The sequence below is a fragment of the Ornithodoros turicata genome, chromosome 3 (genome assembly GCF_037126465.1).
Source record: "Ornithodoros turicata isolate Travis chromosome 3, ASM3712646v1, whole genome shotgun sequence".
In the NCBI taxonomy this organism is placed as follows: domain Eukaryota; kingdom Metazoa; phylum Arthropoda; class Arachnida; order Ixodida; family Argasidae; genus Ornithodoros; species Ornithodoros turicata.
The window spans coordinates 2,050,980-2,068,625 of NC_088203.1; the positions used below are offsets into that span (position 1 = coordinate 2,050,980).

Below are 17,646 nucleotides of genomic sequence, written 5' to 3' on the forward strand. Positions count from 1 at the left end.
GGAGATAGAGCACTACACGGGCACGGGCTTACCCGAAAACCCAAGCCGGGTAACGCTTTCTTTTTGCGGACCTGGGCTGTGCTTGGGTTTGACCACTATGGGCCCGGGCCGGGCCTGGGTCCGTACATTGCCAGGCCTAGGTCGGACTCGAGCCTGTGTTACCTCTGTCTTACTTAGCCACGGTCAAGTTTTACAGCCTGATACTGTGGGCCGGGCCGGGTAGCCTATATATTTATCGGGCACGGGCCGGGCCGGGCTATGTATGCAGCCGTCGTGCCGGGCCTGGGCCTAAAAATACGGCCCGTGCAGTGCTCTAAGAGGAGACTTAAGTCTACTACGAACCGAATCTCTCGGATCAGACTTTGAAATATTTGACAAATACATACTTTCGCTATAGGTCTCATAAAAATTACGTACTCTCGACGCACGAACTTTGATTACCGTGGTCATTAACGGTCATGTATGGAGCTTACGGTTTGTGTGCACTTTCACCCTCTTTGCTTCTCGTTATACATCGGACATTTTCCGAATACTGCGAATTTTCGGGGTTTGCAATGTTTTTGTTACTCGCGCGGAAACCGATTTTCCCGATCAGCTGGGATCCGATAAGCGGAATCTTTGAGGGTGTTAATAAACCATTGATAATGTGGCTCCCGAAGTCGCCTTCTATAGTAGCCTTCCGAAGCACTGCCTCAGCCGCGCTCGTGCGGATAATATTCTGAGTCTGAGGCATGCACACTGCCATCGAAATGTACGATAACGTCACGGTGACGTTATCAACTGTCTATCAACGCGTTCACGATTAACGGTTCCGAAAACGCGATGTTAGTTCATCGCGTTTTCGGAACCGAGCTGTTCCTTCGAAGCACATTACTTTGCTCTTGATCACAGTATGGGTTCCGTTGCGTGCTCCCAATCAACTAAAACATCGTCTCGAATCTCTCAATTTTTTTTTAAAGTATAGAGTGGCCCCTTACATGTATATGGTCCGATATCCAGTTTTGTTACACGGGGAAAGTTTTAGCTAAGTGAATAGGGAGAAAAAGGAAGATCTTGTATCATCCCATTGTGCTGGTACTTTCAGAAATTTTGCTGCGCCACGTTTTGAACAGTTCCCGCGCGTTACGATAAATATTTAAACATAATTAGTAAATACGACATTTTCCCCTCGAACTCAAACATTAGCCCCCCATGGCGAGTAATCCCGAGGTTGTGTACTACGGGCTATGGCACACTACAGTTTGCTAGGCATCGTTGTGTTTCCCACTCAGGTGGCTGTCGAGAACATATCATGAACTGTGCTGTAGTTATCGCACAACGTAAAGAAAAGACTTGGATCGTATATGGACATAACACGCTGATCTGCACCAACCAAAAAAGCAGCATATCGGCAACATATCAGCATTGGTAACCATTCAGCGACACATTTCTCTTGCACGGGCTATATACAACAAAATGTAAGTACGGATACAAAGCCTTTGAGCAGCTAAAGCGAAGTCTCTGCAATGTCCTGTGGAAGCACACTAGCAGCCACCTTGCCGTTGCGTCCAATCCTCACAATGCTTGATCTTTGGATGGGCTGTTGGCAAGCGGACAGCGACGACTGGCCTGCTGGGATAGCAGTGTGCAAAAGCAGAGCTCATCAGTGCCTTCTAACATGCCCTTATTGTGTATAACGGGTGGGAAAATAATGGGGCGTTAAATGCCCCGCTTCCATGCTAGTCAGGGTACAACGGAATTTGTCCGGCATAACTCTCCGGTTCAACGTGTCTAAAACGCGCTCTGATTAAAACTTTTGGGCACAATTCATGCAGCCCTGATATAGCGTCGCGTGTTCGCTGTATACGACACAAGGAGATAAGGTATTCGTTTCGTAGGCGTCACCATTTGAAAGTTGGTTTCACCTCATCGTCGAAACGGATTTGGCAAGGCGAGCTGCCACAGCCGCGCTAGACTAACCTAACTTATCACTAAACTAACCAAGTTTATGATGTCTTGGGTTAGTCTAGTGATAGGTTAGGTTAGGTTAGGTTAGTCTGGGCTGTGGCAACTTGCCTTGTGTCCTCAAATCCGCTTCGATGGGCGATTAGGGCGCGGCTAGCTGATTAGGTTAGGTTAGGTTATAACCTAACCTAACCTAACACTAAACTAGCCTAAGACATCATAAACTGGTAGGCATAGCTTTAGGTTAGTTTAGTGCGGCTGTAGCCGCTTGCCTTGCCAAATCCGTTTCGATAATGAGGTGAAGCCAACTTTCAAATGGTGACGCCTACCAAACGAATGCCGGGGATAAGATCGGTCACCGTGCTATGTTTTGCAGAGTTGGTTACGCCGTTGTTATCACACTCACGTGCGCAGGAGCCGAAAAGGTGGTAGGAATTTCCCACAAGGTGAATGGCTAACGCTACGTCATACATCGTGTTGGGTACCCAAGCAGCAAAATGTACTGAAAGTCGAGTGCAAAAGGGGTGGCCGGGTATGTGGAAGTCCTTGAACAGACCCGTGAAAGTAAAGAGCATTGATAAGACACATACCGTCCACCCCTATTGTACTCGACTTTCAGTACATTGTGCTGCTTGGGTAAGTACGAAAGCCTGTGTCGTCAATTGAAAATGTGTGTTGCGCTACGTGTTTTCTACGTAACTATAATTTTTCTATCGGTGGGCGGTGTCTTCGCCATGCGGTGTGTAGCTAATACCGGATACTCAAAGATAAACGTTGTTTCTTCGGCTCCTGCCGTATGTCTGCCTACCTTTCGACGATCAAACTTTGCACAATCTCGTTTTCCGATTTCATTTGAGTGAAAAAGCCTGAAAGGACTTGGTTATGTGATGAGGCGGACCGCCAGGAAACTGCCTGCCATGGCTTTGATAATGGTAATTGATAATAAAGTGATCAAATTAATTCGATCATGATAATTTGGTCGTGCCTCTTGTGAGGCCTCGCAGAAACACACCCCCATGACGCCATGGCAATTCATTTTTGGGCAGTAATGCTCACAGAAATACATACGTAGGGGTCAGATATTAAACTCGTCCTATAGATGCTTTATCAGATAACGAGGTCCCTCCATGTTTTTACAGCACATTAAAGCAGAAACCGAGCTATTGTGCCGCATTTGACCGTCGAAAGAAGGGAACACTGCGTGAAGCGAAGAAGCAACTGCTTATCTCTCTACACCCTGTAGTATCTACTGCCTAAAGTGTCTACCGTGAGAAGAGAAATCATACATCAAATACTGCATAGAAGAGCGTGAAAAGTTTGCACAAAGCATCGTTCCTGTGAGAACATCATGCGATATGGCTGCACCTTGGCACATGCCAGTAGAAGCATTGCTGTGGGAATAGAAGCTCGACAAATTACAGCGTCATGCGACTACTGCTCATGCACATGATTAATGAAGGCGAAAAAAAAAGCTTTCAGTTCATATAAAAGATACGATGATCACGATCCGTGTCATATTGAGCAGTAGCTTTTTATAAAGAATAAGAAAAAAAGAGGAAAGAAAAACGACGTGTAGAGGACCATCCTTGCAGAGCAGATTCAGAGGTTTACCGTGTATTCACACGAAGGACATTTCCCGGAATACAGCGGAGAATGCAAAAAAAAAAAAAAAAAAAAAAGTCATGGCTTTCTGCTGTCACGTGAGCGCGAGCACTCAACATCGTGTCTTCACTACGACCTACTAGATTATAACGACCATGTCACAATCAGAAAACCCTATGAGGAGCCTGTCCGCACGACCCGCCAGGGGCGCTACTGATCGGCACAACACGATTGGACGATGGAAATTTGAATTCTGAACGCGCAGCATGTGTACGACTACCGTAGCAGACGACAGCGATATAGCCCCTATGAAAACGCGTAGAATGATGATGATAATCAACCTCAGAATGAAACATCTGTGGAACGTCCACCGCTTGTACACAAATACTAAGGTAAGCTGAAGTACAAAGTATTGTAGAAGTTGAGGAAGCAATAACTGGGACGATCAGAAGCGCCACCGCTACCTTCCAAAAATGCGGCGCATAGAAGGGGTGCGCCTGACATGGTCGTTATAATCTAGTAGGTCGTGGTCTTCACGTACACTGCTAACTGTGGGGAATATCCTGCGACACAGCCACAAGATATTCCGTAGCAGACGACAGGGAAAGACGCTGACGGTGTCGTCTGCTAAGTGCCGTCTGCTATGACTGGTGCCGTATGAATGCTGGCCATAACATGGGATGGGATGGAACTTCGGCTCTGTGAGCAGTGTTTTCGCTTTTCCTTCCACTAGAATCTTCCGTGAGGATGTCCTCCGTGTGAATACACGGTTACTGGACCATGGCCTGCAAACTGACGGAACAATTAATGGTCCTTCGAAAACTGTTTGAAGATTGCAGCTATATCTACTTATGAGCATTGTATCACGTGATCCTCCACAATCCTTCCGCATTGGATCCATTCCTGCCATGCCCTTGGCTGTCAGTTCCTCGTGTCGTGCAAAATATTTATGGTTAAGAACTGAAAGACGGCCTCTACAATTTACGTCATAAGTTCCGTACAGTTAAACCTCCTCCCCCCTCTTTTGCGTACGACCTGGTTTCTATCATCCCAGTAATATTTGAATGTCTTCGCGGTTGGTGTTCGGTTTGGAATCGAACAGAAGTGGCAGGTTTTGAAATGGACTGCAGGTTCAAGAATGTTTGCTGGCTCAGCTTCTGCAGTCGCAAAGACGAAAAATAATTTAGAATGGAAGAAAATAATATATACGATTGTCACCCGTGATTGACACACGAGGTCAGATGCTATACCTTTGGATAAGAAATCTAGACGCATTAGAGAGTCGGCCCCCTACGTGAAGCTTACCCGCGTTTCCAGCACGGTACATTGCAGTTGCTTGCGTCTTCGTTGATCGCCTGGGCAAGAGTGCTTTGGTCAGGGCGTCGTTGGTGTCCCCATTTGCCGAAGCCCTCCAGGCCAACGACCGTAGCCTCCCCTTGGGTCCCGTGTACACGGCGTCAGCGCTGAGACTTCTGGGTATGGTCTGCCGCCACCAATCGGGCGGTTCCTTGATCCGAGGCCCATCGGCGCCCAGCTGGTGAAACTCGGCCAGCGAGTAAAGTTTGAGCGCAATGTCTCTGCCCACCAGATTGTGCAGAATGGCTGCCATCGTTGGGTTGAGTCGAAGCACGTTGTGAAGGCGCCGTCTGGACCAGCAAAGATAGCGGCACGGCTCTTGCGCTGTGATGCTCACCTGAAACGTCGCGGGCTTCGTACTGTACAAGTACCCTTTTCAAAGTTTATATTTCTGCCGTTTTGGGGCAGAATTTCCTCTTAGCATGAGTCGAGACAACTTTTTCGAGAAAGACGTTGAAGGTAGAGTGGTCGTCTACAACCGGGGAGTGCATACAGGAGACAGATCCGGATGCGCTTACTATGTATCACAAACTCGGCCAAACTTCCCCTTCTTAAGGTAATGTTCGGTTTTGAGCTCATGTCACTTCAAAGATCGATCGATCGATCGATCGATCTGTGAATATAGTTACCTGTAAAGCTCAACTAATAAATCAATGAGCATTCAATCAATCTGGATAGAATCTACACTAGAGATAGAAAAGGGTACTCATTTACTTCCCCGCACGAATGGACCAATTATTTGTGGGTACGTGGAGAGAAAAAAAGGTACTGTAGAATTAGTACCGCTTCCACGCGTGTGATACAGATAGCTGACGGCCAGTGTTAGAGCCCAGGCTCTAATTGAGATATGCGAACGTTGAACTGACAGGTCCTTACCTGAAATAATTTTGTCGCTACCTATAGGGCAGGACTCGTATTCTGGAGAATCTATGAACTCGAAAGGTTGTATGTAGTGTAGAAGAACATCTTCGCACGTTACCTGTAGCCTGCGGCAGAAAAAAGGGAGTCCACATGCAGTTCTAGACTGTCCTCCCGCGATGTAATTACATGCCAAGAAAGCTAGGAGGAGACATACTTTCCGGACAGGAGGATGGAAACCTTTTGGTCCGCAGGTGAGACGCCTTCCACAGCGTACTTGTGGTCGCCGTCCAGCGACATGATTTCTGCAGCACGGACAATCGTTGCAAATCGTTTCTTTCCAACCTGCAGAGGTGTATTGTACCGGATCAGTGTGCGCGAGGGCACTGCACCACATTAGTTTCTCTGATGAAAGACAGAGAAAATTGCTTATTACTCTAAAGTGCAGTGATGGCCACTAACTACTTCTACAGTAGTTTAACTATAACTACTAACTACTTTGTGATTGAGTAGTTTAACTAGTAGTTCAACTACTTTTCGGGGGAGTAGTTAAAACTACTGCAATGTAGTTTAACTACATCTATAACTACTTAACGTTGTCCACCAACACCAATCCCTTGTAGTGTTCTTGGACACCTAAATATGAATCACAAGCAATAATAAATTTTGGCTCAAGCCATTGCTACGATCGTCAAATACAATGCTTGCGGCGGGATTCTTTCTGTGCCTACGCGATAAACTAGGTAAGTTGCAGAATTATTTCACAACAAATCAAATGAGGCTTCACTAGACAAGCATTAAAAGTGAAGATTTAGTACACATGCACGACACAATTGCTCTGCACCTCCGTTCTCATCAAACAAGTAGCTCAAGGTAAAAGTCGGAAGCACAATCGTGCCGTAAAGCTTGCGTCAAAATCGGAAGTAGTTGGCGCCTTCAGAAACCTAACTACTGTAGTTAACTACTTAAAATAGTAGTTTAACTAGTAGTTGCCACTACATTTATGCAAGTAGTTGATAACTACTTTTTAACTACAATCAGATAGTTTAACTAGTAGTTTAACTACATGTAGTTAACTACTGGTCATCACTGCTAAAGTGTACCTGGTAAGGCAGGAAGAGTCTGTCGTAGAGGCCCCGTAGTTCGTTGGGTAGCCTGGGAGGCAGCGCCTGCCAGGCGAGGTACAAGGCATGTGCGGCATTCACGATGAAGCAGGTCAGGTGCCAGGCGAGCACATCGGGAGCGCATACCACCAGGCCCGCCCAGACACTCGTCATCAAGAAACTCATGGTGAGCAGACTGCGGAGAATCAGAGGCGACGCGACGCATCGGTGAGGTATCAGAAACGCCGCTGCGCAGCACAGTTGACCACCCTGGGAACACAATGCGGAACAAATTGCGATCATGAATATACTCATTGAAGGAGTCTATAGATGACGTACAGAGAACTTCCTTCAGAAATTCTCGTCCACACAGGAAGTCTTATAAGTCTCAAGGAACGAAAGTATAGTCATTGAAGAGATCAAACCAATTGGAACAAGGATGATGCAATAGTCATCGACGGAAAATACCGATGCTATTGTTGTAACACGGCCGAGGACGCCAACAACTTGGCGGCAGGGGACAAGTCGCCATAAGAATGGAATGTGCCATTATTCACCGACGCACACCGTAAAGCCAACACTTATGATCGTCACTCACCACACTTGGATAGGAAAGTAACGGAATTGAAAGAGTCCCGGAATGTAAGGACGTGCATAGTGTACCTGCCATAGGATGTGTTGAGCGTCTTCCCAGGCGTCGCAGCCGCCTTGTCGGCGGTACGTTGCCGTCGGGACTCCTTCCTTGACGCTGGCGTTGGCCCCGGCAACTCCCGGATGGTGGACCATCGACTATTCACGGCATCAGGGTCGTCGTCCTCCTCCTCGGCCCTCTCTGGGTCGTTCCTTCTTAGATACAATACCTTCTACAACGTATCAGTGCAGGTGAACAGGGACGTGGTAATGAGGGCAGCTATTCCGCTTGGCCATCTGCAAGGTGGTGCCGTTTGGGTTACTTATAGTGATGGCGCATTCAACTTTTGCTTCGACGGGTCTGAAACAGAACTTTGAGGTGAACCACTGTACAAAATGATCCTCATTTCAGGAAGGAGCAGAGTGTCTGTAACCATTAACATATAAATGTCACAAGATGACCCCAATTGTTACGTGTTATGTCTACATTGTCCTGCGTACATGGCCACCAGCATGTGGAGAGGGCGAACGCAAATCCTGTCTGTCTGTACATCGACGGTCGTGTCGACACGGAGCTGACCACTCGCATCCCGCCATAGGGCTTTTCGTCAACTGCAGTTCTTACGTATTTGAGCGTTGATCATCCAAGTAGGTGTGTCACACAAGCTGTTTAGCCACAGAAAGAGGAAAACGCAACTCCCGTGGCATAGTGGTTAGGATGATCGCTTTCCACGTCTAGACTAGGATGTGACTCGAGTCCGGCTATGCTGGTCTGAGTGTTTTCAGCAGACTTCCCCTGAAGTCGGCCCAGGACGCATACTAAACCCCATGTCCCCCACTCCTTCCTGCTGTCCTCTCTTCTTCTGTCCACGTCCGCACGCCGATCATAGCCACAGTACGTAGACTACCCCCTTCCTCCCCCCCCCACACACACACTCTCTTATCCTTACTCCATCTCTCCATCTGTATAACGACCATGTAACAATCAGCAACCCCTATGAGGAGCCCGTCCGCACGATCCGCCAGGGGCGCTGCTCATCGGCACGCCACGATTGGACGATGGAAATTTGAATTCTGAACGCGCAGAAACATATGTACGACTACCGTAGCAGACGACAGCGATAGCTCCTACGAAAACGCGTAGAATGATGACGATAATCAACCTCAGAATGAAACATCTGTGGAATATCCACCGCTTGTACAGAAATACTAAGGTAAGGTGAACTACAAAGTATTGTAGAAGTTGAGGAAGCAATAACTGGGACGATGAGAAGCGCCACCGCTAGCTTCCAAAAATGCGGCGCTGGGAAGGGGTGCCCACGACATGGTCGTTATAATCTAGTAGGTCGTGTCCAAAACACATTTTCCGTACAGACACGCTTATAGGCATAATAATCGTAATTATTAGCCCACGCCGCAGATAATCGAGGGAAGGGGGATGTTGGTGACACAATGTGTGGAGCTAAGCCTGACACCCCTTCGTTATTCCGCTCCGTTGGAATGTATGATCGCAGATCCTGGTTATGAAACTTTGCGTGGAGACACCGTTTCTGGAAGGTTTTGAGTTGCGTCATAAACGAGGATGTTTCTTGGCTTCTATTGAGGAAGGGGAATAATAAGAAGCCCGTTACTTTCTTACGCTTCGGTTACGACATGTTCCTGCTGGTTGTGGTTTTTGGCAGTGTTCAAAGCTGCGGAATGAGCGACTGGCTGCAAATTTGTATTTGTTTGCTGTACAGGGACTGTATTGCAGGGCCCGCCCTAACAAGCCCGATAAACCTGCATTTTTTAACCTTGCGTGCAATAAATTATCCTTCATCCTGGATCCTTAAACTTGAAGAATAAGTATACGGTGGAAGGTAAACATGCGCCATGTATTGCTGATGATGTCATGCTGGGAGCTCGAATCCGACTGAGATTTTCCTGGGTTTTCCGCCGGACGTTCCGTACGTATGTTGACGCAGGAGTCAACGCACCTGCTCCTACGAGTAACCTATTCCTTCCACGTGTGTACACGTCTGCTTCATGATGCTAAGACGGAATTTAAAAAAAAAATGACTTACCCGAAATGTCCAAATTGCGGGGCATAAACTAAAAGCCGCGTTGTACATGTTTGGTAGCATGTCAGTACTTTATCGAAAGGCCTTCGTACATATGTCATTTGACAGATTGCAGCGTACTGGATTGATGGCATTAACTCCACACACACTGGAGTGCAGGATGGCGGGTGATCACACAGATGATGTTGGCAGAGCTCTCTTCAAACGCGACGCGATAATAATAATAATAATAATAATAATAATAATAATGCCTTTATTAATGCGCCCAAGAATAGCCGAAGCCTTGGTGTTGGCGCACGCAAGCAATGCAGTATTTACAAATATATACACACACACACACACAAACACACACACACATATATATGTATATATATGCCTGCAAACGCCTGTGGCGTGCCCGTACCGATTATGACGTCATGTAGCAAACCTATTTAAGAAATGTGTAATCAGCTACGCATCTTTAGTCCTGACGAAGACAGTGCCACTGTCGAAACGTCGACAACCCTTTTAGCATTCCAAGTATCTTAAATGTAAATAAATTATCCCTTTTTTCTTACTTCCCGTACCTTCGTAGTCTGTGTTTCAATTTTCATTTCAGATACATACATACATATACAGATTAGACAAAACATAATATAACATATTCAGGAAGAGGAACGTAACAGGAAGATATTCACACTGATACGTACAGTACAGACTTAGAGATATACAGGACATAGCCCTAAAAGGGGAAGAAAAAAAAGAAAAAAAAACTTCACGTGTTACTTAGTGAACGCAAGAGGAGAGTTTTAAAAACGTTTGAATGGGAGTTAAAGATATCAACAGAGGGGTGAATTGCGTTTGTCATTTGTTGAATACGTACGATCGGATTTACAGATAACGGATAATAATAATAATAATAATAATAATAACTCGCATAACAGTAGAGAAAATCTCCTTACTTCCGGAAGCAGTGTCAGGAAATTTAAACGAAGTACAAGGTGTCGAAAGTACGCGCATAATTTCGTTGTAATGAGTGCCCAGAGGATGGAAGACACCTCTCCGAGTGAGTGCAAAAAAGGCGCAATTAAGATTCTTGAAATGACCCAGCACCACTAATCACGTTCGCTCCCTCTTCTAAGAAACTACACTTTCTCCACCATGCGTAATTTTAAGCGTAATATCCTCGTGCTCGTGAAACGGATGGAAGCCGTCACCATTCTACGTAATTGAAGCGATGCATCAACATCTCGGATCGCAATCATCATCAGACCAATCTTAGAACAAATGGCAGAACAAGCTGCTTCCTAACGAGAGTATTCGTTCAACTTTCAAAAATGGACCGCCAAGACAGGGAACTGAAATGTCGTTGGAATTATATGCTTGCGACTCGACTTTTTCGAGTACAACCCGATTCTACCCGATATTTGCCGATCGCATCGTTTTTTTGTCTGAATAGTATCTTGAACTTATTTTCGCTCCGAAATATATACTCATTTCGCAGCTGACCGCAGATTTAAAAAATAGGACTTTGTTTTTACCACTGGAAAAAGTTGTATAGCTGACTTTCCCGCAATGATGGTTATGCTGCAGCGAAAGCACGCTTTACAGGCGAAACTGGGTTGACGACGACGATGATCATGGGGGTGGGGGCGAATATGTTTATTGAAAAAACAAAAAAAAAGGGGGAGGAAAGGTTAGATGATCATGGCCATTCCCTCGGACAGTGCATGTATACACACGCGTCCAAAACAAGAAAAAAAAAAAGTAAAAGTAACGATAAAAAGTAGCGTTCCTCCCATCCGGGATGTTTATCGCCACCGGCAGATTCAGGGTAGCCAGCATCGGCACGCCATCGAAGCTAAATTGAGTCAACGATGGCGAACAAATGGGCGGCAGTGATTAACGTTTTTAGCGTTGTTCGAAGAAAAATACGGAAAAAGGATTTCCCCGATTGGGCAATCAAGCGAGGTAATGGCTCTGCGGAACAATTTGCGTCGCATGATCAGACTGGGGATCCAATTGCGCGACCGTTATTTTGCCTTTATTCCCGTCTCTATGGAAACGCAATATGTATCATAATCGCTGGAAATCAACGTCCGTAATTGTACATAGGTAGCACGAAAAAGCACAACAGACCACAATAACGTCGTATGTACGCAAATTGTTCTACACCGCACAAAGGCATATTACGTCTCGCGCAACATTACACGATGCGGTGTTTTACTTGATACAATCTAATCAATGGTAGCATTCGCTGCGATGGTGATAGTGGTGTGATAAAGAAAAAAAAAAAGGCGTGTGAGTCGCGACAAAGCCAGACTCGCCACCCCAGGACGCCTACACATGGTGAATACAAACAGATGAAAATGATGGAATGCAACATGTACTTCAAAAGGTTCGAATGAGTGAGTGTAAAATGTCAAACAAGAAGGGCACACACAGCACACACTTAGCAAGTCATAGAATGTCCATAAGCCCAGTTGTACGTAGAAAACCTTCAAGTGCCCTCAGCGCCTTGTCGTGCGACTGAGGACCTAACGGTTTCGCGATGTTGAAGGCTCGCCCCTAAAACCCTTCGAGTGTCAACGTATTTTCGACACCCGAGAAGGATGCGTTCTGCGTCCTCTACAACGCCACAGTCACTGCAGTTCGGAGAGTCACACTTGCCCAGTTTGAAGAGAAGACGTGCGCTGTACGGTACATTGAGCCGTAGCCTATGTAGGACATCGTCACAAACGTCGTCGTGACAAAGGACATGTAGGACAGTCGTCGTTTGTCGCGTGAAGGAAGGTGGTGCTCGAAAGCGTAACCCTGGGTCGACCTTGTAAAGAAGCGAATCCCGAGCAGATCCTGTTAGCAAGGAGGTGCTGCACATTTGTTGCTTAAATTCGTTCAGCATTCAGCGCCGCGTGTCCTTTGGTGAAGTAAATGGGCATCAGTTGGACATGCCTGAGTTGAAGAGACCGGCGTGCGGCAGCGTCCGAAACCTCGTTGCCTGCAATACCACAGTGACTAGGGATCCACTGCAATTGGATGTCATGACCTTTTAAAATTGCACCTTTTAAAATTGCAATGTGTGCGAGACGTCTTGTACTGCTTATGCGCAGTGAACATGGTAGACAGAGTCTGTAACGCCCACCATGAGTCACTATAAATGATCCAGCGAGCAACTGAAGATCGGAAGTGGATAAAGCTTAGTGCCGAATGGACCCCGTGAAGTTTTCATTTATTTATTTATCTTTTCGTTATTTCCTTTTCTCTCGTTTATTCTGCCTCCGGTACCATACCATATTATTCTCCCTCCGGTGCTGTTTTGTTCTGCTCAAGACTGAACTGGGGGAGGTCGTGCCCTGGTATATAATCTTTCTTTCCCGGCAGTCCAGGAACAATTATTCTTGTGTCAGGAGACTGCAGAGCCCACGTTGGGATATCCGGTAATGCATGTGGCTTGTGCTCCGGAATAAGAGGCTCTAGTACGTTGCAGAAAACACTGCTGGCTACATTATTTATTTATTTTGCTAGTGGTATATATTAAGTGGAATGGTCTAAAGCGTGAACCGCATGGACCGAAAAGCGTCCGAATTCTTTCCGAACCGAATTCGGGACCGAACTTTTTTCGGAGAACAGAATTCCGTGCCGAATTCGGCCCGATCTGGCCAAGCCAGATTTCTCCTCCGAGCTGGTAAGTGACGCCAACCGAAAAAGTAGAAGCAACCACTGGCTATCCAGCCGGAAGGAGAACCCTAGCAACGATGACGTAGGTTAATGATGGGGTTGACTGTTGCCGTGTGTGTGCGACTTCTACCCCTCTGAATACAGGGATTATCTCATTGACCTGGATGGTTGAAAGGCGATGCTCTCCAAGGCCAGAAGTCTTCGGCCGAAATTCGGAGTGCATTTCGGTAGCATGCGGTGATGCACAGAAAAAAGTTCGGTCCCGATTTCGGTTCGGCCAGTTTTCGGCCAGTTTTTCGTGCCATGCGGTTCACCCTTAAGAGTTTCATTTCACCCGACCGAGACCAGAAACTATTCGAGGGTAGCTATCGAGTGTAATCTGAGTGGTACCGGTAACATCTTAATGGGTTAGATGAAATTTTATATAATCGTATTACGCGTATAAATTACACGTACTGTCGGGGGACACGGTTAGCTGAAATCGCCTGTCAGTACCTCATCATCCCATATTACCTCGGTTGCGCTCGAAAGTGTTGTGTTCAAATATTGTATTTGAAAAGTGGACCAGGTGCTGCGCGTGTTTATTACTCGAAAGAAATAGTCTCGCAACACCTGGAGATTTGAGATGAGATAAACCATCGAGTGCTGATTTTAGACAACCACGTCCCCTACAGTACAACTGAAATGAATAGTCTACGGACCTCTCCCCCCCCAAAAAAAACAACAACAACAAAACACCCATAAAGTTGATCCTCAACGGGTCGGTACTCTATACACTAAAACTCACCCTGATTGAAAGGAAAGCCTAACGTGACATATTTAATCGGTGTTATAAACACACCTTGCGGGTGGGTTCATCACCGTAACCTTCTAATCTGCTCCAGCGCGTGATAAAACATCGTTTTCAACCAAGTGAGAGTTGATCGAAGCCGCATACGTGACGCTAATACCATCAGTCGTGCTTTGCAACCTCGTGGGGATACTTGCCGCCCCACGTACATTTTGCTTAAGAGAAAGAAAAGCCTTCGATTGGTTGCCTCGTTTGACGTCACTGGTCGGAAGTTAATCGGGCATGGAAAGAACTCCTGCAGTGATAATGGAAGATCACTCAACCGTGACCCAGCTGTGTTCGTACCACCGATGGCTTGTCTTCTGCTTCATTTGCGAGACGGGATGGGTTGTCAAGGGGAAGCTACTTCTTTTTCACCCGGTGTAAGCACCACGAAGCAACTGTGGCTATGAGCGATGTATAGATGGAGTAGCGGCAGACTTGAAGGAGATCTGTGCCAGAAAAACGAGGGAAAAACCCAAAAGGCACTGTCGCAGTTAACCACCAATGGACGTATGGACTCGGCTGTGTGGCTTTGTAATATGCTAAAAGCACTCCAAGTGCCGGGAACAAGCATTTTATGAAAGAACTGATGTTCCGAGGCTGGAACAACATAGAAGGGGCAAATACATACAAAGCCTCAATTTCATCGTTTCTTTCTTCGTTAAGCAACTTTCATCGTTAAGCATTTTATTTCAGGAGTCCCACACCGGCAGCGCAAGAGGTTAAAAACAATATTAAAATTGACGTTTCGAGGCCTATACGGGCCTCATAACCAGAATGAGGTGCCCCGGCGTCCTCTTTCTACTTAAATAGTGGGACATATCTATCCGGGTCCCCTGCCGGACAGATATGCCCCACTATTTAAGTAGAAAGAGGACGCCGGGGCATCTCATTCTTGTTATGAAGCCCGTATAAGCCTCGAAACGTCAATTTTAATATTGTTTTTAACCTCTTGTGCTGCCGGCGTGAAACTCTTCAAATAAAATGTGTAACATGCGTCCACACTTGTCTGATGGCGGTGGTGGAACTCAGGCGGGCAACAGTGGAAGCTATACTGAAAAAGAGTCAGAGCACCAATCAGTAGCGAGAATGATACGCTCTTTCCCGCTGCATGCCTTCCTCTCATTTCTCATCTGTGAGAAGAGAGAAGAAAGATATGTTATCGATGATTGGCGTCTGTGCTCTTTCCAGGGCATGGGACACTATTGGACAGAAGACATTGGACCTCACTATTGGACAGAAGACGCGACGTCGCAGCAGAGGCTTTTCTGACTCGCGAGATTCAAAGTTCTCTTGTGCACCAGGACTGCGCGTAAACCACGTCCTTTTCCTGCTATTATGCGTCCACGGCTTGTAATCCGAATTTATACTTTAAAAAAAATTCCGTGTTAGCGCCGCGGAGCAGCTGTGGCTATGAGTGACGTGGACAGATGGAGAGAGGTCAGCAGGAAGGACGAGGGGGGTTAGTATGTGTCCTCGGCCGACTTCAGGGGGAACTGTGCCGTCTTAAAAGTCTGCCTGAAAACCCAGAGAAACCCTGAGACAGCAGAGCCGGACGAATTTATACTTCTCCTTGTATGTATATATTCCTTTTTCTAGCGTATAAGACATTGTAAATGAACATAATCTTTGGTGTCCAGCCTTTAAGTGGGATAACGTAAATTACTGGTGCTTAATCAACAGTTGAATGATCTCGAGCACCGCAGTGGACGAAAAATCTGGTTGATCTCAAGGACTCGTCTGTAAGGACTGACATCCGACTCAATATTCCATTTCACCACATTACCGCCAGCAATGGGGTAGGGTATCGCCCCCTGGCGATGAAACTCGCCACTCGTCATCATTTAAATAAAGTTGTTGTTTGTCTACTTCTGACTCGCTATAATTGCTTTGATGCTGAACGATGATCCTCAGGTACATTTTTGCGCCAGCACCGTGATCACTGTGATTCGAGATATGCGGCCTTACGCGATGTTCTAAAGATTGGGAGATGAATCAGTGAAGTGAATCGGCGTTTCCTATCAGGTGGGATCATTTTCCCGGCGATCTCCCAGACAGTTCCCTGTGAAGTCTACCCAGGACGTACAGGAACCCCCTCTGACTCCTTCTGTCTAAGTGTCATAGTCGCAGCTGCATCGCGGTGCCAACGCGTATCACGGTCCCGTAGTCCCTCATTTTGTCGCTGCTATATTTCCACTCTATGGTTTCTCTTCGTATAATGATTTATTACGCGAGAGTCGGAGTAATCTTTTTTTTTTTTCACATCCAAGGGCAAGGGTAATCTTGTACACAGCCAGCTGCGTGCCGCTGAGTCAAAAAAAAAAAACATAAAGAGGGCCCCGGATGCATAAAACGGGTGGGCGTTCCCTCTGCAGTCAGTTGGTCAATCCATCAAACGTAATCGATGACGTTTTCCTTCAGGTGCGACCATGTATGCACGTATGCTCTTCCATGTGGATGTAAAACCTTCAATAAAACTTCCTCCTCCGTGAGTAGCTATGAGACGAACACAGGGAATTTCCCAGTTTTCATATATACAACCGTCAGGTGTACACCGGACCTGTTCTCAAACTAATTGCCTTGCATACCGCGCACAAAATGTCACTGCTTTTGGGAGAGGGAAGCGATCAGGGGAAAATCCTCCTCTCCCACGTAAAGTCCCCATAGAACCCCTTCCGAAATATTTTTCTGTCTACGCCGCTGGTCACAGTTCCTGAAGGTAGTATACTCATATCACGCGATAAAAAAATAAAGAATATAAAAAAAAACACTGCGATTTTCTGTTTCTCATTAACATTTCCCAGCTTTTCCGTCAATAGTAGTTTTTCTCCTGGCATCATCATCCTCATCGGTGGTAATAATAATAACGTTTATTCCCATAAGTTACAATCGCGCAGAATACAGCAGGCCCGCCTAAGCCGAGAGGCTTGAGTAAACAAACAAATAAATAAATAAACAACAACAACAATAATAATAATAATAATGATGATGATGATCATGATGCTGTAGGTTCTTACGTGGTGAGACGAGAGTATAGTTCGTTCGCCGAATAATTTTGCCCAACTGAAATTCGAGTACACATCCCGTGATCGCTGGACGATGTGTGCCTCGAAATTGTTGGGTCGGATGCGTTCCCGAAACCGAGGATGGACACCGAGGCCGGTATTATTCCCACGCGTGGATGGACTGGACGACGGAGCGACTCTTATACGAATTAAGAGCGCAAAGAAAAAGAAAGAAAGCAAAAAGAACAACTGGAACCAATTCCCTCGGTGGTGGTAGCTCGAGGGTCACGCTGAAGACTGGAAGGTTCTGTGTTCGAATCCTAACACCCGCCATGCCGTCGCAGGTCTTCTTTGGGTTCTCCCGCAAACTTTTGTTCCCTCCGAAGTCGGCCCCGGGCGCATACTGACACTCTTTCCTGCTCTCTATGTGTCTGCACAGCGCTCATAACGACAGTCGCTTCGCGGTGCCAACAGCGAATAAAAAAATCGTACGAAAATATTCGACGTTAGTTGGCGCGAACAACATCAGAATTCGTGTCGGTTTCGGGACCAGATTACCCATTTAAGGCTGACACGTCGTTGGTCTTAGATACCGCATA

General features: G+C 46.4%; 1 protein-coding gene across 1 annotated transcript in view; it reads right to left on the reverse strand.

The window, feature by feature from the left end:
- Window positions 1-1,174: 1,174 nt before the first annotated feature.
- LOC135387827 (popeye domain-containing protein 3-like) overlaps window positions 1,175-17,646 on the reverse strand; it is a 30,165-nt gene continuing 13,693 nt past the window's right edge. The window contains exons 2-7 of the mRNA XM_064616980.1: window positions 7,527-7,790; window positions 6,864-7,133; window positions 5,978-6,105; window positions 5,787-5,888; window positions 4,852-5,246; window positions 1,175-1,611 (exon numbers count right to left, since the gene is read on the reverse strand). Coding sequence (XP_064473050.1) covers window positions 1,487-1,611; window positions 4,852-5,246; window positions 5,787-5,888; window positions 5,978-6,105; window positions 6,864-7,133; window positions 7,527-7,649 — 1,143 coding nt within the window. The 5' untranslated portion in view covers window positions 7,650-7,790 and the 3' untranslated portion in view covers window positions 1,175-1,486. The remainder of the gene's footprint in view (window positions 1,612-4,851; window positions 5,247-5,786; window positions 5,889-5,977; window positions 6,106-6,863; window positions 7,134-7,526; window positions 7,791-17,646) is intronic.